Source organism: Microtus pennsylvanicus, chromosome 8, assembly GCF_037038515.1.
Source record: "Microtus pennsylvanicus isolate mMicPen1 chromosome 8, mMicPen1.hap1, whole genome shotgun sequence".
In the NCBI taxonomy this organism is placed as follows: Eukaryota; Metazoa; Chordata; class Mammalia; order Rodentia; family Cricetidae; genus Microtus; species Microtus pennsylvanicus.
The window spans coordinates 45,109,273-45,135,900 of NC_134586.1; the positions used below are offsets into that span (position 1 = coordinate 45,109,273).

General features: G+C 47.3%; 1 protein-coding gene across 1 annotated transcript in view; it reads left to right on the forward strand.

Annotated features, from left to right (window-relative positions):
• The first annotated feature begins 1,682 nt into the window (after nucleotides 1–1,682).
• The window catches only part of Pdzrn3 (PDZ domain containing ring finger 3), a 226,696-nt gene continuing 201,750 nt past the window's right edge, over nucleotides 1,683–26,628 (forward strand). The window contains exons 1-3 of the mRNA XM_075983335.1: nucleotides 1,683–2,501; nucleotides 16,462–16,548; nucleotides 24,460–24,567. Coding sequence (XP_075839450.1) covers nucleotides 1,779–2,501; nucleotides 16,462–16,548; nucleotides 24,460–24,567 — 918 coding nt within the window. The 5' untranslated portion in view covers nucleotides 1,683–1,778. The remainder of the gene's footprint in view (nucleotides 2,502–16,461; nucleotides 16,549–24,459; nucleotides 24,568–26,628) is intronic.

A 26,628-nucleotide genomic window follows, 5' to 3' on the forward strand; every position in this document is an offset into this window, starting at 1 on the left:
GAACACCATTGGTGGACCTCAGCCGTGTACGGAAAATCTGGCTAGCAACAGCTTTGTGGAGGTCAGTTCAGAACACTAATCCTTATAGACATCAAGGCAATTCTTTCCCTTCAATGAAGCAGTTCAATAGTGAAGGTCATGGGTCTCCAGCAGCTCTGGAAAGGACAGAAGTAAAAGCAATTAGACAAAAGGAATACTGTAATCCCATATTCTTGGGTCCACACCAAACACAAAACTCTTAGCTCTCTGTTTCCAGATTCTCTGGAGAAACTGGCAGCAGATTCAGAATGAGAATTCCAGAACTTGACTTCACTCTCACCAGGACTGACTGCGTGTTTCTTAGGAATGTCTACAGCCTTGGGAGGTTTTTTTTTTTTTTAAGAAAGAAAAAACCCTACCAACTGTATGGGTAATGTTATGAACTTCCCCACTTGGGCTGGAATCTTCCAAGTGTTGTTTCGACACTCACAGGTATTGCCGCAGACTACAATGTCAGGCTTGCAAACTCGGCTTGAGAAGCTGCCCTGGAGGAAAAGAGAACAGTCCAGAGCCCGGGATGGCAAGGGTTTTTCCATCAAATTGAAATTCAGGGTGCCTATAGACCAGCAGCCTCTACATGGCTGGTAGATTCCTTCAATGTGGACACTCAGGACTCGCAATCCGAAAAGACACAAAACTCTCAAAAGAGCTCATCTGCAGCAAGTCTTTGAACTTCGCCAGTGGAGAGATGGAGATAAAGCAAAAGAAAAAAAAATACACTTAAGAAAAACAAAACAACAAAAACAAGCTGAAGGGATGTAGCTCCCGAGATGACTGGGTGGGCGTTGTTACAGGGACTTGAAGTTCTAAACTCCCCCAGCTCTCCTACCGCCAGAGTCAGGGCTTTCTTAAGCGGGGCAAATAGTTTTCAAGTGGAGCTAATGTGCGCTCTCACAACACTGCCTAGCTGGTTTTTAAAGGGACGGATTTAGAAGCTCCCAGCGAAAGGCATGCCATACTGTAGTGCCCTCTTTTCAGAGGTGTTAAGAGAAGTGGACCGGGCCAACCACTCTGGCCTGTCCCACCCAGACAGCTGGAGGGGAGGTCTAATTCCTGCAATTTCGCCCTCTGGTCCTAGAAACCTCCGGCTGATAAACTCTGCGGTTCCGCAGATCCTCTGGTAGCGACCAAAGTTTTAGCAGGAGCGTCCTGCAGCGGCTGGAACTTTCCCCCTAGAGAAATAAATAAATAAAGACCGTAAATACAGAGCTAGCGGGGTCTGAGATATTTTTCGCTCTTAAAAGCAGACACAAGAGAAAGGAGGAGGCGAGGAGTGCAAAGACCTGAGGGTTGCGGGGAAATTTCTCCAGGCGACAGCCACAAAAGCAGCTCCAAACTGAGCAAGGTGCTCGCTGCTGTCGTATTTTGTCCTTTAGCAAAGCCTCCAAGAGAGCGGAGAGGAGACCCCCCTAAGAGGGGGTCCATCTCGCTTCTCTGGTAGGTCTCTTTGCTTCTTGGTCGCCTCAGCCCCTTCTGCCTCGCGGCCCCCCTCCCTTTGGCAGAAGGAGGGTCGCTAGGCCGCTGAGGCAGGATGTGAGTGCGCTCGCGCTCGAGCCAATACGGCCGGAGGAGTCCTGTTCCTCGGGCATTTTCCGAGGAAGTCTGGAGCAATTAGGCTCAGTCCTGGGAGAGCTAGCTGGAGAGCGGGCGGCGTAGCCGGCGTGTCTGGGCCGCCTCACAAGGAGGGAGGGAGGGGGCGGCCGGTCGCCCGGCGGCGACACCGGGCCCCGGCCGCCACCATGGGTTTCGAGTTGGACCGCTTCGATGGCGACGTGGACCCTGATCTGAAGTGCGCGCTGTGTCACAAGGTCCTGGAGGACCCGCTGACCACCCCGTGCGGCCACGTATTCTGTGCTGGTTGCGTGCTGCCCTGGGTAGTGCAGGAGGGCAGCTGCCCGGCGCGTTGTCGCGGTCGCCTGTCGGCCAAGGAGCTCAACCACGTCCTGCCGCTTAAGCGCCTCATCCTGAAGTTGGACATCAAGTGCGCGCACGCGGCGCGGGGCTGCGGCCGGGTGGTCAAGTTGCAGGAGCTGCCCGAGCACCTGGAGCGCTGCGACTTCGCGCCCGCGCGCTGCCGCCACGCGGGCTGCGGCCAGCTGCTGCTGCGACGCGACGTGGAGGCCCACATGCGCGACGCGTGCGACGCGCGGCCCGTGGGCCGCTGCCAGGAAGGCTGCGGGCTGCCGCTGACGCACGGCGAGCAGCGCGCGGGCGGCCACTGCTGCGCGCGGGCTCTGCGGGCTCACAACGGCGCGCTGCAGGCCCGCCTGGGCGCGCTGCACAAGGCGCTCAAGAAGGAGGCGCTGCGGGCCGGCAAGCGCGAGAAGTCTCTGGTGGCGCAGCTGGCCGCGGCGCAGCTCGAACTGCAGATGACCGCGCTGCGCTACCAGAAGAAGTTCACCGAGTACAGCGCGCGCCTCGACTCGCTCAGCCGCTGCGTGGCCGCGCCGCCCGCCGGCAAGGTAGGCGATCTCCCGCTGTGGCCTCCCCTCCTGATGAGGCGCCTTAACTGACCCAGAGCCGCACCCCGGTCCTTTAAGTATGGGATGCTAGGGTCTTTCCTGGGTGTATCTTTGACACCCCCTTGTTGGCTGTGCTTGCCAGCTGCATCACTCCACGCGGAGTTACTTAATCTGAACTGAGAAAGTAAGGTCCCAACGGGCAGGACACACAGGGCGAGGTGGAGCAACAGCAGTTTTGGGGGATGTGGGGAGCTGGAGAGTGCCTGAAAACACCAAAGGGAACCCACAACTAAGTGTAGAAAATTTCAGAATCAGAGTTGTGTTGAGAGGCTTGGCCCAGCAGGCCGGTCTGGTCATCCTGGGGAAGCTGCTCACCAGGTCTTGAGACCAGAGTCACGGCCCTTGTGGATGTGGCACTGCACAGTGACCTGGATCCAGGAATCTGCTGAGATCCCAGAAATAATCAGGGGGACCCAGAGCCATTGTGGTGCAGCTTGAAAGGGATGCCAGGAGAGAGGCCCCAGGGTAAGGGCTGCATTCAAACACGGGCTTTCCTGCCAGCTCACTGGCTGACCTTGAGCAAGCAGCTTAACCCCTCTGAAGTTGGAAACTGTGGTTTGCTAAGCAGGAAAACACAGGCAAGCAGGCACCCTAAGACTACTCATTTGGGCAATCCAGAAAGAATCCGGCGATCCCCCACCTTGCCCCCAATAACTAGAGAGTGATAATTAAGTGCCCATTTGCTGCAGTTAGAACTGATTTCAGATCTCTAGCTTTGGGGAGCCAACCTGTGGCTTATCCGCCACGGGTGCCTCAGTTTACCTCTAGTGTCAAACGATGCTATTTTCATCAAGGTGAGAATGAAGGAAATGAACTGGCAGAGTGCCTGTCTGAGAGTGCCTGCAATTACCTTAAACCCCTCCTGGGCCGGTCCTCTGCCCTGCCTATCAGGGTAATTCTATCAGCCTCCACTCCTGAGGCTTTACCAATCATTTCATTTCTTTCTTCTTCATCGCCCCCACCCACAGTAAGGAACATAGGTACGATGTGTGCCATCTTGTAAATGGAGAAACTAAGGCTCCTGGAGGGACAGTCTTATGTTTAGGTCAGGGCTTTAAGGTTCAGAAGTGGATTTTAATCACCCATCTCGCTAGTCCAGTGATTCTCAACCTGTGGGTCGCGACCCCATTGGGGTCACATATTGGCTATACTGTCTATCTGGTATTTACATGATGACTATAACCGTAGCAAAATTCCAGTTGTGAAGCAGCAGTGGAATAATTTTGTGGTCGATGGTTACCATAACCTGAGGAACTGTGTGCAAGGGTCAAAGGGTCACAGCACTAGGAAGGTTGAGAAGCACTGTCCTAGTCCCTGTTCTTAACCATGAGTGTGTTGTGTTGCACTATAACCTCCAGGACCAGTTACTCTGCGACAGCAGTGGGAGGTGAGGTGTTTTACACATCACCTAATCCTTACCGATGAGGGCACTGACTGGTGGGGGTGGGGGATGATATAACACATCCAAAACCCTTGTAGTGGTACTCACATGAAAGGAGTGAGTTCAGGCTCTGCCTCCTATGAAGACAGGTTTCACTAGACTCTGGTTCTGTCTAGATGTTGGTTGATATTTGAGGGCTTGGTAACTCTTGGTTGTTGGGGTGTTGTTTTAGGACTTCTGTTGTCAGGTACCCCATAGAACACTGAAAAGTATTCCTGGGGACAACCTCCCCGATGCCAGTAGACTTTCCTCTCAAACCCCAACATCCCAAAAATGTCTCCAGGTATTGTCAAGTATCCTCTCGGGGACCACACCCCCCCCACTTGAGAAGTGCTCCTTTGCCAGCCAGCAAGACTGCCACTGCAACAGCTGGGTGTTTGTGCCTCCTGGTAAGGGGTGTGGATCCTGCCGCTGCCACTCTGGCTGCCGACTCCAGATGGCCTGTCAGAGAGGGGAGCATATTTGCCCAAGGGGGCCCCAGGGACCTGTGTCTGCTATGTTCTCCTCCATATCCCCTCCCCTACTCTTTCTTCCATGCCTGCACACAGGGCCTGAAAGTTTCCACCCTTCACCCCCTCCCTGGCTTCTGGCCTGTCTGTCAGCTGCAGTCTCCACAGCTGGCCAGCTCTGGGCGAAGGGCAAATATTTACAGCTCCGAGGCTCACGGAGGACCGCACAGGCGCACAAAAGACTGGGGTGAGCTTGCAACTCACCCAAACAGAGGGCTGAGCTTGCTTTTCAGCCAGGCGCCAGGCTTGGGGTGAAGGCTTTTCCAAGTGTCTCTTGTTTGTGCTGTCATCTGGGCTTCCTGTGTCGTCTTACAAGTGACGCCTATTTATAAATAAGCCATTCACTCCTTCTGAGCTCATACATCATTCATTGTTGAGATAGTTTATTATTTCTTCTTGCCTTTCTATTTTCTTTCTGGGGTGTTTGGGTAAACGCTCTCTTAGAATCAAAAATATGATTCTTGAATCAGAATTGTGGATGTGTTTTGGAGCTCTGTGGGGTAAGTGGGACCAGGAATCAAGGGTGCGACACTTAAGAACAAGATGTTGATTTCCGAGAGACACAAAGCTCCCATACTGTAGTGGGAGCCCTGCTCAGGACTTACATGGAACTCTGTGCCAGGCTTGGAGACAGCCAAGGATGTCTTGATCCAAAACTGCCCTTGCTGCCATCTCTGGCTTTAACCCTTAGCCAGCTTCAGCTGAGGTCTTAGGGAAGCTTGCTCCTCTTGTCCCCAAGTTAACCCTCCATGGCCTTTGCAGAGAGGGTCAGCAATTCCTGTGTCAGCTGTAACCCCTCCTACTGGGAACTTGTTTAAGGACTTGTGTATTTCATTGGGCCAACTTTCTGTCCCTCCTAGGTTCTGTTTATTCTTTGCCAGAGGCAGAAGGATTTAGGTTGCCTGGAAACTCTCAGATACAAAACTTTTATTCCATATTTTTCTAAATTCCAGTGTTTGTTTCTCCACTGTAAACTGAAGCATGCAATAAAACTTGCTTCATAAAAGGTCTGGTGTTCTTCATATTGTCTTAGGATTCCGTATTTGACAGCACCTGAGCACCCTGGGTTTGGCCGGACTGTACCATGTGGTTTGCTCCGGTTGAAGTGTTATTAGTGTTTTTTCAGACCTCAGTGTGCTAGGAATCCTTGGAGAATGTGATGACACCCATACCGCACAGTCTCACCTACTGAACAGTCTCAGGAACTCACAATCTCGCAATGCTAAGCAAGTACCCTACCACTGAGCTCACCCCCACCCCCAGTCCTGTTTTATGATTTTTTTCCTTCTATGCAGTGTTGGCTTCATAAATGCTGGGTGAATTAATTCCTACCCTTCGGATCGTTGTCTAAACATTTTAAGACCAGGACCATATCTTAAAACTGCCATCAACAGCGGGGCTCTAGAAAGATACTTCTGGCTTGCCTGAGACCACATCTCTCGGTAGTAGCCCTGGGATCTGTGCCATCCTTCACCTAAAGAGACTTGTTCCCACCCTCAGTTTCCCTCCTTGACCTCCCTGACCTACCTACCTGTCTGTAAGAGTAAAGGCATTCTAGAGCAAGTCTGGTTTTGCTCTCTGGCAGAAGAGAAACTTCAGGGTCGCTGAGAAAGCTGAGGCCCATCTTTGCCCCTTCTGGCCATTGACTCCTGGTGTCCAGACAGTCATTGGATCTGTGGTTTTTATCTTTGAAATCTATCTTGCACCTATCTAGTCTCTCTTCTCTAGGTCATTCGGACAGTCTGTTCTGTTTCGTTCAGAGGTTCTCAACCTCGGCACAGCTGTTATTTGTGCTGGCTGTCCCTGCTGTGCCTGTGTTGCTAGTGATGGGGTGTGTAACCACATGCCCTGGCATCAGCACACTTAAGAGAGTGACGTTCCCCAGGCTGTGACAGTGAGATCTACCTGCATCTACTCCACAGTGAGGAACAAGACTGGCCTTTCTTTCATTTACCACCATGACAACATCATCTGCCTGGACCGGAAGTTCCTCTTTATACCGTTTTATTTCACACCATACCTAGCACTAGCAATAACTTCGTACAAATGTTAAGTCTCATCGCACCCTCAACTGTGTTCTCTCTGCCCTGGGTGGGAGGAGGCAAGCGGTCCAGCAAACTGCTTCCCACTGCTTCCACCTGTTGGTGTTCTCCTTTGTCTTGTGTCAGCTTCATTGACGCCCGAGGACTCTGAGGGCAAGCCTCCAAGCTCCCTACTTAACTACCTCTGAACCTTTGCACCTGCTTTATCCCTCCCTGGAACAATGCTTCCAATCATGCTTCTCTAGGGAACCTGCTCGCTTCCTGCCTCACTCCTCTTGCCCTGGGCCTTTCTGTCCACCTAGGTTTGTTCTGGGTAAATAACTTACTCCCTATCCTTCCTATCTCAGTTCAACATCCAGAAGCTAGGCTTCTCTGCTCTTATAGATGATATCTAGTGTCCTAAAGCTCGCCCTTGTTCATGGAATGCATGCTAGTTATAACTATAATTAGAAGGGTCTGTCTGGTTGAGAGCTCCTCTCTCTGTTAGAGTCCTTGCCCTGTGCCTCATAAGTACTCGATGGACACCCTTATCAGCCATGAAGACCTTTTTGGTTGCTCATGAAGAATGAACTCATGTTACAAACAATACATTTTTCTATGTCATCCATCCCTCAAATTGTTCCCAGGTTTTTGGGAGACATCATTTTTCTTCTATGTGATCCACCCAGATCAAGCTGTGTAAAGATCCAAATCCCCAAAACTCCTTTGGCAGTTTAGAAGTGGAGATAAGTCAATTTAACAAATAATTGTATCAAAAAGTATTCCAGATGTGTGAAGGCTTTGAAAGGAATCTACTCAGTGTTTGCCATTGGGTGCTCTTTATTTCTGACAAGTGTTAGCAAATAGGCATTCCTTCGTGTTTTTAACAAAACAGCCGCTTTCGGCTCAAAGAAACGTGGGCTGACAGTTGTTTTCTGTCTCAGTGGTTTATAGAGAAGGTGAGGATTTGGTTTACAGATATATTAGCTATATTGAAGTCAGCGTGTATAACTCAACAGTTGGGGTTGGAAATCCTCCTGAGATTTATGTATGGGTTCTTTTCGTGCTCGGAGGTGATGCTTGCCTCTCTGGGTAAGTATTTGATAAATGAGAGATTTTGTGTCAGGCAGTACTCACTGTACTGGTCCCCAGAGTGCTTAAAGGGGAAGAAAAGCACCCAGCAGGTTTTGCTGGTTGCTGACACCTTAGGGTGCCGTGTACACAGACATATGTTAGTGTCTCGAGGCTTCATCTTCATAAAGTAGAATTTGCCTGCCATCCTCCTCTCTCTTTACGGAGACAAAGTGTTTTCAGCCAGAACTGGGGAGATAGCTTGCTGGGTGAAGCGCTTGCTGCGCAGGTATGAGTACCTGGGTTTGAATCCCCAGCACCCACATAGTGTACACCTATGACACCAGCCTGAGGGAGGCAGAGAGTAGAGAACCCCTGTTGCGTGATCACCAGCCAGACTAGCTGAACTGAGGCGTTCCAGATTCAGGGAGCCTGTCTGTCTGTCTGTCTGTGTGTATAGTGGAGAGCAACAGAAGGGAGAGCCTGGATGTTGACATCTGGCCTCCTTACCATACATGAGTACACATTTGCACATACGTGTACATTCACAGGAACAGGTACACACGTGCATAAACAAAACAAAATGAAAAACAAAAACAGCAACAAATAAACAAAACCAGAAAATACTTCCTCCAAACAGAAAAGTTCTAAATCATTTGGTTAAAACCAGAAGTGGAATTCTAAAGGCAAAGCTAGCTTCAAACCTAGTGTTTCCGGACTTCAATCTCATGCACTTTTATCAAAACAAGAATGCTTTATCTGATATCAATTAGTTGCTCCTAAAGTCACATACATATAACAATCCTAAACAAACTCAGCATATTGTATTTTTATACTTATGCAGATATATATATATATGTATATACACACGCCTTATATATTTATATAATAGTTGCGTGAGAAGAGACCATGAATTTGATAGGGAGAAGGGGGCCATAGGAAGAGTTAGAAGAAGGAAAGGGGAAAAAGATGTAATCATACTTTAATTAAAATTTAACAAATTAAAAAATAAGAATAGCCTATCATTCTGAGCAGTACTCTTCCAGAAGTCTCCTACAGGCTTTGAAAGGACCATTGTCATCTATGGCTAGCACCACACAGGATGGAGCATGGATGGAGTCTTCTAGTTCATCCTCAGGGAGACCTTGTCACTCCCTACTGTGACAAGAACAGAACCCAGACAGTTCGGTAGCTTGCCCACTATGTTCCTCCTGGATCTTTTTTTTTTAAAAGTTGATTTAATTGAGCTCTACATTTTTCTCTGCTCCCCTCCCCTCCCCTTCAACCCTCTCCCAAGGTCCCCATGCTCCCAATTTATTCAGGAGATCTTGTCTTTTCCTACCCCCTGGCTCTTTCTGCTTGTTTTTTGGCTTGCATACCCTGGATTTCTCCCCTTGCAGTAATTTCCATCCATGTTCACAGATCCTATGCAATGCATGGGGAATACAAAGCAAAACAGAGGTGGGCAATCAAAAATACACAGGCAGAATAAATAAAGAAATACAGTGATGCTGTCCAGGATGAATTAGTACTTCATTTCTTTCATTTTTTTTCCCAACTTACTTTAAGAGGGGTTCATGAAGGGAAGTACATGAAGTCCTTCCAAATATATTCTGTTGTTCAGTTCCTCGCATCCTTGTATACTGAGTACCAGTATACAGTATACTGTGGTGGATGTTGATTGCTACAGAGGCAAAATTGAGCATCTTTAGCTCCGGGGACACCTATGTACAAATTGAAAACACTCCTGACACTGACTCTTCGCCTATTCAGGCTTTGTATCTGTCAGACCACCACTCTCTCCCTGCCTCCAGCAAGGGTGCCCTAATAAGCTACTCCCAATAAGAATGGGATTGGTGTAACATAATGGTTACTCTTGTAAAGAAAATAACTAACATATGGGCTTGGATGACCATCTTTCTCACCATGCCGCATGTATAATTACCAGTGTGTGTAACAGGGCAAAGACAGTATCTAACCTTGGTATGAATGTGGCCTGCAGCAATCACAGCCTTGGGAACTGGGATGGGTGTACCAGGAGGAGACTTGGCAAGCAGTTCACCCTGTTTGCCAGCAGCTGTTGTCAGGTGCCCGCAGCCCCTCTGCAGGACCCTAAAGAAAGGGACAGAATCCCATTAGGTGGAAGGTCAGAACTGGATGCAAGGCACCAAGCTAGCGTGCGATGGCTATCAGACTGTCGTCTGTGGTCTGAAGGATGACATGCGTCTTCTCCCCTAATATTCAGGGATTCTGGAAAGGAACTCCCAGACCCTATAAACAAGAATATAATGGTCTTGCAACTCTTAAGTGAGGTAGACTTTTCTCTTTCTAATTTGGCAAAGAAAATACTTTGGGGTGGGTCTTTGGATATTTAAACTAAAAAAAAAAAATATTGTTTTTACCATTGTACTCAGGAGGCTACGGCAGGAGGATCACATTCAAGTGTTGTCCTGTGCTACATAGTGAGACCCTGTTTAAAACAAAATTTCACAAACTCTTATCCACCCTCTCTTAGTCCATTTGAATTGCTATAACAAAAATGTCATAACCTGGGTAGTTTGTAAGCCATAGAACCTGTTTTCTCATGATTTGGAGCCTGAGAAGCCCAAGAAAACGATTGTGGTACATTCAGTGTCAGGTGAGGGCCTGGGACAGCCTTGGCTCACAGACAACCAACTTTCCTTCCTTCCTCCCTTCATTCCTTCATTCCTTCGCTTCTTCCTTCTTCCCATCCTTCTCTCCCTCCCTCCCTCTCCCCTCCCTCTCTCCCTCCTTCCCTTCCTCCCTCCCTTCCTCTCTATTTTCCTTCCTCCCATGCCTTTATTGAAGAGGCAAGACCCTCTGGGGCCTCTTATAAGTACATTGATTCCTAATCACATTTCAACACGCCTCCATTCTTCCATTGATATCGAGACTTAGGATTTTAACAAAAGAAATTTGAAAATGCATATGTGTATATACATATATGTATGTGGGGGGAATATAGGGACAATATATATAGTATATAGGACAACGTTCAGTGTTATTCCTCAGGTGATGTCCATTTTGTTTTTGAGGCAAGGTTTTTGAGTGGCATGGAACTTAGCATGTGTGGTAAGCTGGATGGCCAGAGGGCCCCAGGAGTCTGCCAGCACATCTCCGGCACTGGGATTACAAGCCTGCACTGCCAGTCCTTGTGACAGTCATTTCGCTTGCAAGGCCAGCACTTTACTGACTGAGCCATCTCCCAACCACCTGACATCTAAATATTGAGGGCACACAAACAGTCCCAGCATGACACTCTTGATGGATACATTAAGGATGTCGCACTTGAGGTCATGATGGAGGTTTGCATTGTGTTTGGTTATTTCCATGAATCATTGCCTGTGAACCAGTCACTGGGAAAGCAAATGAGTCAATGGCAAAAATTAAAGATATGAATTTGAAACTTAGCTTATTGGTGGAAATACAAAATTAAACACTCAGGGGTTTTGCAGTTTGTTTAAATAATGTGGCAAACTTTTGAATAGGGCAGACGTGAGAACTGTTTGTTACATTATTTCGCAAACACATGCTGTTTGACTTGCAGATGTGTGTGTGTGTGTGTTTGTGTGTGTGTGTGTGTGTGTGTGTGTGTGTGAGAGAGAGAGAGAGAGAGAGAGAGAGAGAGAGAGAGAGAGAGAGAGAGAGAGAGAGATTCTGCAGAACTTAACCCCCCACAAAAGCTGTTCTTTGGTCACAAATACCAGCCTTCTTGGGCCCTTCATCTCTCTCCATTCTCTCTACGCCTGTCTTGGTAAGCCACGCATCCACAAGTCCTGCTCTTGCTCCCATGGCCATCTCATCCAACTGAAGCTTATATTCAAGTATCATGTCCATGACCCCCTCTAACTTAGGCTCACACAGTGTCCTCTTCTGTTCTTCCTCCAAGAACCCTTTATTTCCACTTGAATTTGAATTACAAGGAAGGGCTTAGTCTATGCTGTTTCATTGGCGAAGCCTTAACTACAAAGAGGACAAAGCCTCCGAGTGCAGGGAATGAAGACATCCCCAGCCCTTCCTTAGAGAACTGCTGGCAGAGGGCTCTGTCTCCTGGTCCCTCCAACCCCCAACTCTGCACATTCTTTGCTTGGCGACAGCCAAATATACAGCACTTTCATGTCACTAGTCAACAGATGGGTCTGCTTCCCAGCTGTGTGAGCCTCAAGGAGCTTTGCTAATCTGAAGCCCAGAGGTGTCCTGTCATCCCAGACAGCCTAGCGGTCGGTCAGTCCGTCAGTTCCATTTCCCCTATACCCATTGGGCAGCTTTCCAGTTCAGCAAACTCCGTTCCACAAGCCCACAACTGCATTGAGCCAGAAACAGCCTCCGCTTGGCAAAAAGGAGTTTTAGGAAGAGTTCGTGGTGACTGCGACAGGGATGGAGGAAGGAACCTTACTGGTGGGTGATAGCCTGGGGCCACGCTTCTGAAGCCAGGGGAGAGGAACAGAATAAGGCTGAAATCCTTAGGGACTTTGTGTCTAGAGGGCAGGTCACGCTCTGCAGTGCTGAAAGAGCAGCCCTTCGAAGAGTGCCTCTCAGACAATCAAAGTGGAGTAACACCTCGCTTCACGAGGAGATGATCTGAGAAATGTGTTCTGTCACATGAAAGCATCATAAAGTCTATTTATACTCAGGCGACACTAGGATATGACATCACATGGGACCACACATATATATATATAGCCTGACTTTAAGTGAAAAGTCCTTGGGTGAAAAACATCATTAAGAGGTTCATGGCTGTACATGTAATAGGTAACTTCCACTCTGAAGTTTTTTTCCCTCCCCAAATTCTTAAATAGCTGCCTGTTGGAGGTGTAAGCTGAGCAGCTGAGAGTTCAGATGATCCAATAGGTTCATAACGGTAGAGGGTAGCCATGCGTATTTTAAGCAAAGTCACCTTTATGTTACTGGGAAGTGAGCTTCCAGTTCTTATGACCTGCCGGCCTGGTCCATTTGAAAGTCTCATGCCAACTGAGTCTCGATAGCCGTAGCCCCTTCTCTAAGGTTAATCTGTGCCCTTTCTCCACCCTAAAGATGTAAGACTCTCCCAAGAAGACCTGCATCACACTGAGGGCCCAGCCATCTCCTGGGACATAGTTCTAGGATGGCAGTAACATGTTGGTAGTGTGTTAGCACTCTCTGCCCAGCTACAAGAAATAGAGGTGTCTCTGGGCTCCGTAATGAATTGCTTTTCTTTTCCACCCCTATTGCAGTGGAATGCTCCTCTGTCTGTTGGGTTCTGGGAAATCCTTCAGGGGAAGAGACATGGGAATCATCAGAGTATGGACAACTGAAGGCAAAGCTCCCGAGGAGGGCTCTCCTCACGTCTGCTTGCTGCCGTTTTCCTTCTCTTGCTTCCTTCTCATTCTTAAACCCCACGATCTGGTGGGACTTGGTGCTCTCCGGAGTGTGCAGCCATCCCTAGTAACCCTGTCCCCCTCTCTTCTGCCTTCCTAGTTTATAGTTTGTGATGGCTCAAGTGACACCTGCTTTGCATCCCCTTCGCTCCCAGGGCCATCACCCCCTCTGCCTGGCCATGTGCCCCACTGTCATTCTGCTGACCCCCAGCCTATCTCGTCTGTGCTCTGCTCAGAGTCTGAGCTGCCTGCCTTATGTTTGTCATCACACCTGCCCCCTCCGGTGTTAAATGTGTCGACCTGGTATTTCTTCTGCCTCTCGGATTGCTGCCACTCAGGTGGCAGATTGACATACCTGGGACAGATGGATTTGGGATAGAATGTAAACATTTGTCATTATCCTACAGAGAGCATGGGTGCTGGAGTTTCAAAGGCCTTGGGTTGTAGTCTTTAGGCTCCTCCTACTTTACTTCTACCCAACCTTGTTTGTTTGTCCCCGAGCCTAAGTTTCTCCAGGTCTAACGTGCTAATGGAATGCCTGTGCTCAGAGGCAGATGAGCCATTTAATCAGCCATTCCCATAAGAAGAACTCGTTCCCATGTCAGTTCCTCCACATTTAATTTTGAAGAAAATTGCATAACATGACTTGTGATAAGCTCCCGAATGATCCAGTACTGCTCAAATATTCTTCTAAATTAAAGATACCATTGTAATAAAGTGTGACGTGTTAGGAAGGCAGCAAGGGTGAGGGCCCTCGCACATCTCCCTTGGATGCCTCTCTTTAGTTGGTGAAAATATAACTGGATGGAAACCATTTCCACAACTCGATTCTAAAGCATTTTGAGCCCAGGAACAGATTACCCAGTTTTTCAGAGATGAATTTTAGTATCTCCAGCGTGTCATCTGGCATCTGGTGTTGAAAACCACAGTTTGTATTTCACCTGCACAACTGAGCTAGTGAAGGTTGCTGGGGAAAGCAGTAGGAAAGGAAAAGCAGAATGAAGCTCGTGGGGAAGAACGGAGACTAGCCTTTGGTAGCTGGGTGGAGAAATGAAAGAACTCAGCTCACAGTGACGTTCACCTTAGCCAGCTCAGTATCCCTAGCGAGTCTACTGCACGTTAGATTACTGCTGTGTCTCAGCCCTAAGAGGTGTGCCATCTGAATTCTGTATTGTCAGCAGACTAGTTCAAGGCGGTTGTGAAGCATCCTTCTTACTTCCCTTCGATTGCTTCTGGGGAGGAGGTGTAGGCCAACTTGATCATCGAGACAGTTCTTTGCAAGCTGCTGTTGGGCTCAGGAATAATGTGTTTCTGGCATGGTTTTCTTAATTGCTCCGAGATACCTGAGGCCATGTCTCTGGGCACCTCAGATAGCATCCTTTGGAAATATATGGTTCAATTCAAACATGATTTTGTTCTGTTTCTGTCTCCTGGGCAAGTCTTCCTACAATGAATTCCTTTCCAGGAACTTTAGCAGCTGAAGCATGTGGGGCAGGGTATAGAATTTAAAGACCTGCTTAAGATTACCTTTTACATGCTACAGTGAGAAAAAGAAGTATGACAGATGGATAGGACTGGAGGGTGTTCATCTATGTACAAGCTCAACTTAGTGTTAGTCCAATGACAGATAACAACTTTGGGGCAGTCTTCCTATAGTGGGAGAATGGTAATGGCATCAGTTTATAGACCTGTGTGAGTTAGTAAATGAAATAATGTAAACAGAAACTGCACTTTCATTTCCCAGCCGCCCAGACCTGAATTATCACTCAGAAACTATATTAATTACAACACTGTTTGGGCCAATGGCTCAGGCATATTTCTAGCTAGCTCTTACATCTTAAATTAACCCATCTCTATTAGTCTGTGTATTGCCATGTGGCTGTAGCATTACCTCATTTTCTACATGTCTTGTTTCCTTGGCAGCCTGCTAGCTGGCGTCTGCTTGACTCCACCTACTCTTTCTCTCTATCTCTGTTTAGATCTCCCACCTGGCTTTACTCTGCTAAGCCATTGGCCAAAAGAGCCTTATTTATGAACCAATATAAGCAGCAAATATACAGAAGACCATCCCACATCAAAATAAAGCACTTTACTTCAAGTGTAGTTTCTGGCACATAGCGAACACTGAAAAGATTAGCTGTTACCACTGGAAATACAGCAGAATAAAATTTTTTGCTTTTTGCCCCTCTCCTTCCCTTTTTTTTCATCCATCCTTCCCCCTTCCCTCACCTCTCCTCCCCTTCTCTTCCAAGTTTGCTTCCTCCCCTTGCCCCCCTCCTCTCTTCATGATTCTCACATAGTAGATTTGAAAACAAACTTTGTGTTCATTTGATCATGCATTTTTCTTCGTACACCATTTGAGGTTGTCAAAGCACAACCATCTGCCTTGGATTAGTGTGTAACTGTACAGTTTCCATTATTGATTGTTATGAAAGCCAGGCATGTAAGCCATGTAAGATAACTCGTCCAAAGTACCATGTATTTCTAACTTTTCACCCTTCTAAGAGAGCACAGGAAGAAATGGATTTAGTGATTCCCAGTGTCCAACACAGAAAGCTGTAAACTGTCTCACTAGACAAAATTCCAAAGCAGTGTTAGTGAGTTTAACGTGTATATCACAGAACAAAGAGGAACAGTTTGGACATGAGAATGCATCTGCTTTTCCTGTTCTTCTATCACTTGACAGCATTAGCTAGGGTGCCCGGCATTTCTGTTCCTTTGGCTACTTGTGTGACCTGTCCCAGGTGACTTCATTTTGTTGGATTTAAGGGTGTCATAATGTCCAGCCCTGCCCAGCATATTTGGTGCTAAGTGGTTCTATATTTCATGTACATCAGACAGTAACTGTCTCTGGAAAGGAGCCCTCCTCTTTGCAGCACGATTCAGAGCTTTCTGTTTTCACTCCACATTTTGCAGCTGACAGTTTCCTACATACACTACCCCGCCCCCGAGTCCCCCAAACAGACGACTATTGACAGGCCATTGCATGCGCTCACGTTTCCGAGAGGATTGCCATTTGACCCTCTCGTGACATGACATGAATGCTGTCCTTGAGAAGCGTAGAGAAACAAACAAGAGAGTGGCTGTCTAGACAGCCAGCGTCCAGCAGGCCACTCAGAAGAAGGCTGCATCAGTAAGCCAAAGAGTCATTGATAATGAATGCTTGGTGGCCTGTCTGGACACCTCCAGACATTCTTTTGTGGTCATCCCAGGTTGAGACAATATCCAGGCATGTCTGCGAGGTCCTAAAGGCAGGGCTGAATTTCATATTGGGTTCTAGAATTTTCGTTGGCTAAACTTCTCAAGAGATAAAGGTTTATAAAACAGTTAGCTTTATATATGTGTGTGTGTGTGTGTGTGTGTGTATATATATATATATATATATATATATATATATATATATATATACACATATATATAATACCTACCCTCAATTTCCTTTTTGTAAATCAACATTTCAACTAATTTGTTGTCTTTCAGGGTGAAGAAACCAAAAGCCTGACTCTTGTTCTTCACCGGGATTCTGGCTCCCTGGGATTCAATATTATTGGCGGCCGGCCATGTGTGGTATGTTAATTGCTAAACTATCTTTTCCATTTCTCTGTGGAGGCTAGAAGAGGGTTGAGGTCTGGGGTGTGAGGACTGGACACTCGCTAGCTTCATTCTGCTGTCTCTCTTTGCCTTGTTCTGTGTCTGTCGTTTCCCACTCAGACCTGTTCATGCTAAGCAGTGTCCTGTGCCTGAGGTTTCACAAGCTTGTGTGACAGTAGTGGCTTAGTAGTACCTCTCTTTCAAACTGTTAACCTTTTGGGTTACCTCACTGATTGTGTAGCTGAAGGGCTGAAAGAAGCTGTATAGATGTGGTTAGAAATGGGTGATCAGTGACCGCCCTACTGAGCTGGACCCATGTGGAAATAACACCTTGAACTCTGTTCTGCCACCTTGGCATTACCCATGGACAAGGTTCCATCCCATCCAGTCTTCTTATCAGGGCAACTCTAACCACCCCATCCCTCGATGGCCTCTCTACTAGATAGAAGGGACCAAATTCCCCTCTGCCAGCTTAGCTTTGAAGAAAATGTCTGCAGATGGAGTTCTGGGGAATAGCAAGGAATGTTTTACAGGCTCTCATCATCCAAGGAGAATTAGCTGAGTGTCTGCTGTTGCTTTTTCCTCTCCTCACACTGACCATTTCCTGGCTTACTAGCTAAAAATAGCTCAAGAAAACAAGGTTTGCTCATTCAACAAATCCATAGTAAACACGGTTATTTGCTAGGAGTGGATAAGTCCAGTAGAGGCCAAAGAGATTGGAGCTCTGTAGTCACAGAGTATGATTACTGGACAGGGGTTGAGTCGGGCACAAAGCAAGTCCACTTGTCAACTATAGGAGTGGGAAAAGTGTGTTGAAAAAGGGAATCGAAGGGCAAAGCAAAGGTCGTCAGTAATAATGGGAGTCAGGAAAACCTAGAGAAGATGGTGTGCTGAATCCCCAAGCAGAAGAAGGTGCCAGCCCTATAGAGATGGGTAATATCTCCTGCCCCAGCTTTCCTGGAGCTCACACCTCCATAGAGAGGTTGATGAGGTAGGTGAGGACCACTAGAGATGCCCTGAAGGGGGAAGAATCCTAGATAAGGGCCACTGAATTGAGTTCTGAAAGATGGATAGAACTTTGCTCAATCAAAGGAACATTTAGGTTTAGAGGTAGGCTCTTGCTACAAATCCACTCTAGCCTAGACTGTGTGATCTTTTGTCTCGGCCTCCTGAGTGCTGGTTTTCTACATATGTATCACTGTGCCCTGAGTCATGATCTATGTTTTATCTCCGCACATATGAACCCTCCCACATGTGTGCGCGCACACACACATTTTTGAAGCTATTTAAAATCACTAAGATAGAAAACAGTGGGTTTGGCAGCACTCGCAAAACTAGAGTAGGGACAGGGGTAGGATTTGGGGCAACTAGACATAATCAAATGATTAGAGTTGAGGGATATGCAGAGAAGTGATCAAAAGGAGATGCAGTCAGTGCTGGGCCTGGAGTCTGGAATAATGTGGGCAGTGACTTACCACACTGTGTTTTCACTCAAGGGGAGTGACATGAGATTTATGGTGGAATTCCTGTAGCCTTTAGCCAAAACCACAGTTTCAAAAACAAAGTTTTGTTTTTAAAAACTGACAGTTTTGTCATAAACGATATGTAGTAGATAAAATGATGAGCGTCATCTGTCTGGGACAATATTTTAAACGTCGGGTGGGGGCCGCAGCCTTTCCCACTTTACGAAACCAGAGGAATGAGCTCATAGATTCCCATCATCTCTGAAAATCTTACCAAACTGGAGAGCCTGTGAGACTGGGGCTTTACTGTTTTCCCTCTTGTAGCTGGTGATGACCCCAGGCTGTGTGTCCTAGCTGGTGATAACCCCAGACTGTGTGTCCTAGCTGGTGATGACCCCAGGCTGTGTGTCCTAGCTGGTGATGACCCCAGGCTGTGTGTCCTAGCTGGTGATGACCCCAGGCTGTGTGTCCTGGTTGGTGATGGCCCTGGGTTGTGTGTCCTGGCTGGTGATGACCCCAGGCTGCGTGTCCTACCTGGTGATGACCCCAGGCTGTGTGTCCTAGCTGCTGATGACCCTAGGCTGTGTGTCCTGGCTGGTGATGACCCCAGGCTGTGTGTCCTGGCTGGTGATGGCCCTAGGCTGTGTGTCCTGGCTGGTGATGACCCCAGGCTGTGTGTCCTGGCTGGTGATGACCCCAGGCTGTGTGTCCTGGCTGGTGATGACCCCAGGCTGCATGTCCTACCTGGTGATAACCCCAGGTTGTGTGTCCTGGCTGGTGATGACCCCAGGCTGTGTGTCCTAGCTGGTGATGACCCCAGGCTGTGTGTCCTAGCTGGTGATGACTCCAGGCTGTGTGTCATCAGGTCGTTCTGATCTAGTTCCTTGAAGCCCCAGTTTGGGGAAGGGGGAGGGAAACAGGCAAGCCTCAGTATGTAAGCATTTGACCTCAGCTAACAACAAAGAAGACCTTGGGCAAGTGCCAACTTATAAAAGGACCTATTGGTAAGGGTGTGTAGGGGGAGGGGGCATTGCTCATCACTAGAGGCCTTGGCCAGCACACACAGCTCCCTAAAGGAAAAGACAGAACAAGAAAGGCCATAAGTGACTTAGCGTGGAGACAAGATGGGATTCCCTTTAATTGCATCTGTGATGATGGCCCCTCCTCTGCCCACCTCCCGCTGTCAGTTTTAAAGCAACCTCTGTAAACTAAGACCCACTTCACTTAATACAAGTTTCAGAAGCTGCTACAGGGAACAGAGCCCGAACTAGGAAGACCTTGCCTCTGCCCCAGGTGGAACCACATCAAAGCCCAGTGTTTACAAAATCCTGGTGAGGAGAGGTGCTATGGTTGGTGATTGCTGAGAAACCCATTATGCTGGGTCCAGGAGGCTGTTTGGCAGGCTCACCCCAGGAGGGGTGAAAGGTCATGCCTACTCCCTGGGAAGATGGTTTCTGCTTTTCAAAGAGGTGGGGGGGGGTTCCCACTTCTTTTCCTTTTAAAAAGTGGGACAACCAAGGCTGTCACACAGAGAAACCCTGTCTTGAAAAACCAAAAAAATAAATAAATAAATAAAGTTGATTTAAATACAACCCCAACCTGATTTTGATTTTGTAGCTTTCCTGAGAGTTCTCTGTTGATTTGGTCTTGAACTAATGATATGCATGGGGACCTGAGTAACTAACTGGCTTAGTGAGTAAAGTGCTCACTGTGCAAAGACTGGAGTTCAATCCCCAGCAGCCACATAAAGAGCCAGACGTTGTATTTATAATGATGGAAGTTGGGCAGAGACAGGGGGATTCCAGATACTAACTATCCCAGCTAGCTAGTTTAGCTCGAAAGGCAAGATCAGGTTCAGTGAAAAACTGTCTCAAAAAATAAAATAAAATAAAATAAAATAAAATAAAATAAAATAAAATAAAATGAGTTTTGGAGCTGCTGGTGAGATAGTCCAGTGAGTAGTGTTTGCACACTTGAGTTTGGTTCCTAGGGCCCACATGATGGAGAGACCTGACTACCTCAAGCTGTCCTCTGAACTACATATTCACATCCATATAAAATGTAAAAGCCATTTTCTAAAATGTGGAAAGCAATAGAGGAAGATACCTGATGCCTACCTGTGATCTTACACACACACACACACACACACACACACACACACACACACACACACACATACACACACGTCAGTGCACAGGAGTATTCTTATACACAAGTGCACACAAATATAAACCACATATAGCAAACATCAGAAACCAGAGGAAAGTTCCATTCCACATGGATGTGTTTACTGTCCTCTTGGATGTACGTCTCCTGATGAGCAGAAAAAGCTTATCAAAATCTAAATGTATTCTGCCCTTTACCTGGAGGGTCTGGCAGATCTCTGGAACACAGGAAAAAGCTGAGCTGAATTCCAGGCACAGTGGCACATGTCCTTAATCCCACCACTTGAAAGGCACTCCGGCAGATCTCTTGAGTTTGAGACCGGCCTGGTCTACATAGCAAGTTTCAGGCGAACCAGAACTGAGCCGCCAGGCATACACACGATCAGGTCTTGAAGCTGAAAGTGATGTGAATGGTGAGTGTGTTTCTCAAGGAATTCCTGTTTGCTGCTTGTTTGGGCTGTGAAATAGCCCAGCCCAGGGACTCTGACATCAGGACTGTCATTGCACGGTGCTGTCAGCCAAACCACAGCGCTTGTTTATCAATTCTTATGTCCCCTAAGACGTAGTAGCTGGTCAGGTATTTCCTGTCACTTAGGCCCTGGGCAAGTGTATTTTATATCTCGGTACTCCTGAGATGAAAGTAACTCTTGTTGTTTTTCTTTGCCTCAAGACAATAAAACAAATCCCATTAGTTCTCCTTGAACAAATACATTAGTTCACCTTGATAAATAGATCTGACTTGGAGTATGTTAGAGGAGGAGCCAGGCGGGCTAAGAGAGGAGACAGATACCCAAGGGGGAAATCTGGCTGTCAGGAATGGTTTTCCTTCATTTCATTCTTGTGATTCCTATGTGTATAAATTCATGTGTGTGTGTGTGTGTGTGTGTGTGTGTCCACGCACGCGCATGCATACGTGTGTGTGTGTGTGTGTGTGTTCAGAGTTTTTCAGTACCTTGAAACTCAGGTCCTCATGCTTATAAAGCAAGTGCTTTCCCAGCCCAGCTGACTTATAATCACAGCATTTTTCGTATTTTCTGTATCCTGGCCTCAGCCTTCACCACCATCTTACACTAATTCCAGTGTTGGGTCTCGCTTGTTCCTGTCAGTTTTTTTGCTTGAACTTTATTGCATCCCTTTATAATAATTATTTAGACACAGTTTAGTATTTTGCAGAGCAAACCAAACCCAAATCCCTTCCTGAATCTCCTCTCTGGCCAGGAAATGTAAAGTGGGTAAATAAAGATAGGTCCTTTTCTCATGAGATACATCGCATCTCCTCTGTGGGAAACCCTGCTTGCTTAGAAACCTTTAGCTGTCCAGTGAGGCTTTTCAGCTGCCTTAATTAGAATGCCATGCGGATGAGATGTTGGACCTCTGCATCCGTGTTTTGCAAGTTTTCTCATTGGGAAAGAGGATGGCCTTTGAGGATCTCCTCTATGAACTAATGCTGCTTTTTAGCTATGTGCATTTAGCCTTTCTGAATTCAGGCTTTCCTCTTGTGGGACAGACGGCAGTAGTTCTTACTGCTGGGGTTATTGTGAGGATTAAATGATGCAGGCACCTGCTGTCTCATGAGTCCTTGGTAAGTAGAAACCCTCATTGTACTGGCATTTGTGATGCTCGTGTAGGAAGCTGGATTGGGATGCAGGCATGAATGAGGCTGCTAAGAGAGAAAGGATACTTGTAGCTTCTTAGCTGATTAAGGGTTAGTGTGAGCTGAGTGCTGAGATGGTAAGCAGAGATGCCAGGTAAAGAGAACCTCATGCAACACCCATGGCAATGCCGACCCATCTTCTAAGGAAGCACTGATGGAACTCGGGTGGCACTTAGAGATATGTCTATGACATGCAGCAATGGAGCATGGATAAGCACTTATGCTCGTGCTAACTTGGCGTTTTTGCTTTGTTCTGGCATATATGGAGAGAGAGAGACAGAGACAGAGATGGAAAGTAAGAGCCAAAGAGAGACAGAGGGAGGGAGGAAAGGAGGGAAGGAGGGAGAGAGGGCAGGGAGAAGAGTCTGCGGAGTGCATTCTCTTAGCCTTAGATATAGTTCCTTAGAATGGTTCCCTTTCCTTCTCTCTATCTCTTTCCCTCCCCTCCCTTCCATTCTATATTTTGTTTTGCTTCCCTCTCTCCATCTCTCTTTCCTGTTTGAAAAAGAAAAGGTTATATTTTCATAGTTCTTTTGGGCCATGGTATTTTTATGTACTTCTATAGAGAGCATTATTAAAATAGCTCTTCTGGCATTGTGGGAAAGAATTTAGCATGACACTGGTTTGGAGTGCTCTGAAGTGTCCTCTGCTCCCTTTTCAAGTCATAAGATCAAGCATATTATCAGATGCTTTTGTTTGGAAACAGCACATGCATGTGCCATGTAATTTAAGAACCCATCTGTTAATCACTAGAACATTCTAAACACTTGGAAAAGACTTGTCCCAGTACCGTGTAGAAAGAAGTTCATGAGCAAGCTGGAGCCAGAACAAGCAGTTGGATCCTTTTCCAGTCAGGGAAAGGAGGGACTTTGAGAAATGAGCTGCCCTCTTCATCTTTATTCGTAAATATCTCATTTCATAATTAGATTATCACATAGTGACTCCTGGAGCAATTCTTTGTGTGGGTAGCAACTGGGGCCAGTGTCTAGTGAAATCTCAGGGCAGTCTCTAGAGGGTCAGCCAACTGTGTTTGCCTCTTGTATAAATTTGGCCCAATTATTCAAATTGCTAAGGACTCGTTGTTAGGTGTCTGTGAGCAAAGATGTTTCAAAACACTAAATCAGAGTGATTTATCTTATCTGATGGTAAGAGCTACAGACACTGTCCTTCCTTCCTGAACTCGAGTCCTGTTCAGACTGGGGAAGCAGGGCAGTGCTAGGAAGTGTGGCTTAGTTGCTTTCAAAGCAGGAAAGAAAAGAGGCATGGAGGAAGGGGAAGAGAGAAAAGAAGGAAAGAGAAAGGGTGGGAAGAAAAGAAATGAAGGGATTGAAGGATGGAGGGAAGAAAGGAAATATGGAAAGGGGAGGGAGGGAACAGAGAGAAAAGAGGAGGTAGTGGGATGGAAAGCGGGGTGGAAAGGTAAAGGGAAATAAATGGAAATGAAAAGAAAATATACACCTAAGGTCCAAGAGTGGGCTTGGTGTGATCCTGCTATGTGCGTGAAGAGTGGGCTCGGTGTGATCCTGCTATGTGCGTGAAGAGGGGACTCGGTGTGATCCTGCTATGTGCGTGAAGAGGGGGCTCGGTGTGATCCTGCTATGTGCGTGAAGAGGGGGCTCGGTGTGATCCTGCTATGTGCGTGAAGAGGGGACTCGGTGTGATCCTGCTATGTGCGTGAAGAGTGGGCTCGGTGTGATCCTGCTATGTGCCTGAAGAGGGGGCTCGGTGTGATCCTGCTATGTGCCTGAAGAGGGGGCTCGGTGTGATCCTGCTATGTGCCTGAAGAGGGGGCTCGGTGTGATCCTGCTATGTGCCTGAAGAGGGGGCTCGGTGTGATCCTGCTATGTGCGTGAAGAGGGGGCTCGGTGTGATCCTGCTATGTGCGTGAAGAGGGGGCTCGGTGTGATCCTGCTATGTGCGTGAAGAGGGGACTCGGTGTGATCCTGCTATGTGCGTGAAGAGTGGGCTCGGTGTGATCCTGCTATGTGCCTGAAGAGGGGGCTCGGTGTGATCCTGCTATGTGCCTGAAGAGGGGGCTCGGTGTGATCCTGCTATGTGCCTGAAGAGGGGGCTCGGTGTGATCCTGCTATGTGCGTGAAGAGGGGACTCGGTGTGATCCTGCTATGTGCGTGAAGAGTGGGCTCGGTGTGATCCTGCTATGTGCGTGAAGAGTGGGCTCGGTGTGATCCTGCTATGTGCCTGAAGAGGGGGCTCGGTGTGATCCTGCTATGTCCATGAAGAGTGGGCTTGGTGTGATCCTGCTATGTGTAGGAGGAGGAGCAGACTCGTGTTGAGGAAGGTGATGTGTATTATTGGACAGAATACACACGCTGAAATAGAAGCCTCGTGGAGGAAGGAGGACGGCTGCTCGAAGATAGCGCACTCCTCCCATCATCTGACTTTGGCTCCAGTTTGGAATATTTTTATAATACATATGAGCCAGTTTCAGTTAAAACAGAAATGAAGGGAAACAAACAGCTTTTACCTTTAACACCACTTCTGACAAGTTGGGGTCGCAGAGGGCAAAGTTGTTTTTGATTTTATTTTATTTTTTCATGCCAGCTTTCATGCCTAGCATTCATGCCTGTGTTTTCTTAACCCTAAGGACAATCAAGATGGACCCTCCAGTGAAGGAATCTTTGTATCCAAAATAGTTGACAGTGGGCCGGCAGCCAAGGAAGGAGGCCTGCAAATTCATGACAGGATTATTGAGGTATGTGAACACTGGCTGGTGTCTGGATAGACTGCCTGCCATCCACCTTTGCCTGGCTTGCAGAGGGATGTTTAGGGGCTGGGGTTAGGGGTGCCTCATGTGGAGATGGGTGGGGAGCAGGATACTTTGCTGGTGGTGTGTAACCTGATCGGGTGTTGATTGCCTTGGTGTGAAGTTTCATTCGGCAAGGAGAGGCTGGATTTGGAGGGGGCATGTTCACAATTTGGCTCTTTGCACAGGGACCTACATCTGCTTCCATGGGGACCTACATCTGTTTGCTATGCCTCTATTCCTGCCTTGTACAAAACAACCTTCAGAGGGTTTACATGCTAGTTAGAAACAGATGATCGGCACCCTGTTGGACAGATTGGGACTCTGTACATACTGGGTGTGAGTGTGTCAGCCTCAAAGTCATTGTCTGTTGCTCGGTGCTCACACCACAGTGCAGCCTCAACACAGGCATTGTTTGTGTTCCTTCACACTCCCCTCTCGGCTGTTTGCCTGAGGTCTGATTTGGTGGCCCAGAGACAAACAGGTCAAAGTGGATGTTGGGGTCCTCTCACTTCACACCCATCTATCTCTTCATTTTCAGTTACTGCGTAGCAGCTTGAAGGCTGTCATTGGGAGATCTCTCAGTGGCACCATGCAGCGCTTTGGAGTTAGGGTAACACATGGCAGAATTCTAGCGTGCAGACAGGAAGCCGGTTGCTTCTCACCTCATTGTGTGGGCTCTTGTTGCCAAGTTTGAGAGACCCGACTTCATCTGGGTGCTGTTTTGGATCATTCAGATTTCTCATTTAATGAATATTTCTGGGAACTTAATTATTCAAACTCCTGCTAAAGAAAAAGCAAATACGAGATTCCAAGGTGATTTGCTAGATGCCCCAGGAAGGTCATCTGTGGCTATATCCACTTCCATAATCACCAAACAGGAAGCCAGAAAGCCAGCACAACTACCTGAGGAGTTTGCTGTCCCAGACACCTTTGCACAACATCTGCATTTCCTGGGAATTTTTACGTTAAACCATAAGTGAAGTTTTGCATCACCCATGTTCATGTGACCACAGGCTTCTTTTCCTGGGGGCACAAAGTGCAAAGAAGACGGAGAACGGTATTGTCAATGTTCTAATTTTACATGAACCAATTGAGCAGTGGTTTCTTTCTGGGTAATTTTATGTCCTCTGGGGAATAAAATTAATAAAAAACGTGGTTGAGTCTTCCCAGGGAAGCCAAATACCTGAGTTAAGGCTGAGACTAAGAGCCAGGTGGTCATTTATGTATTTGAAGCCTACTTGGTTTTGTTTAAGGATACTATTAAGATGGTTACACTGCATTTGACCTGCAAAAGAGTTCTGAACTTGGGGTTAAATCTTGTGCTTTGGACTTTCCAGCCTAGCGTGGTGCATTCTCTAAGAGCAGCTTGCTTGGACAGCAGAGCCCAAATGCATTACCATAGCTTTTGAAAGCGAATCCATTTTCTGAGTCTATTGTTCAAAAAGATAAGTACAGCCTGTCTTGCCAAGGCATCAGTGGGACAGCCAGTTTCTCCAAGTCACGGAATCTCATTGCTCTTAAGCTTTGCAAACGCGAAATCTCCAGCTGGGCAGGATTTTCTCTTGGCAGAGGATGATCTGTGTTTGAAATGTTCAGTACGGGTTTCTGGTAAGTCCCACTCCCACTTTGGACAGTATGTAAAATATTAATCAGGCCCCAGTGTTGAGACATAAAGGAGGGAGATCCCGATAGAGAGCCGCCACATACATAATCACGGCTGACACTGTGTTGCCCTTTTCCGTCGAGTTCTAATCTCGCCTGACATGATACAGTGATTCTCGGGACTGCAGATATGTTCTCCAGTTCACCTCATTGTCTGTGTTAGGGTTTATTACCAGGGCATGAGCCTGATGGTGCTGTGGGGTGTGTGTGTGTTCATGGGAAGAGTTAGGCTTTCTGTTTTCCCACACTAAATCTCGTGTTTTCAAGGCAGTGAGCAAGCTAGTAGCAGAACCTCATGGGGGAACTTTAGTTCTTACAAGAGGCTGCTGATTTTAAATCCAGAGA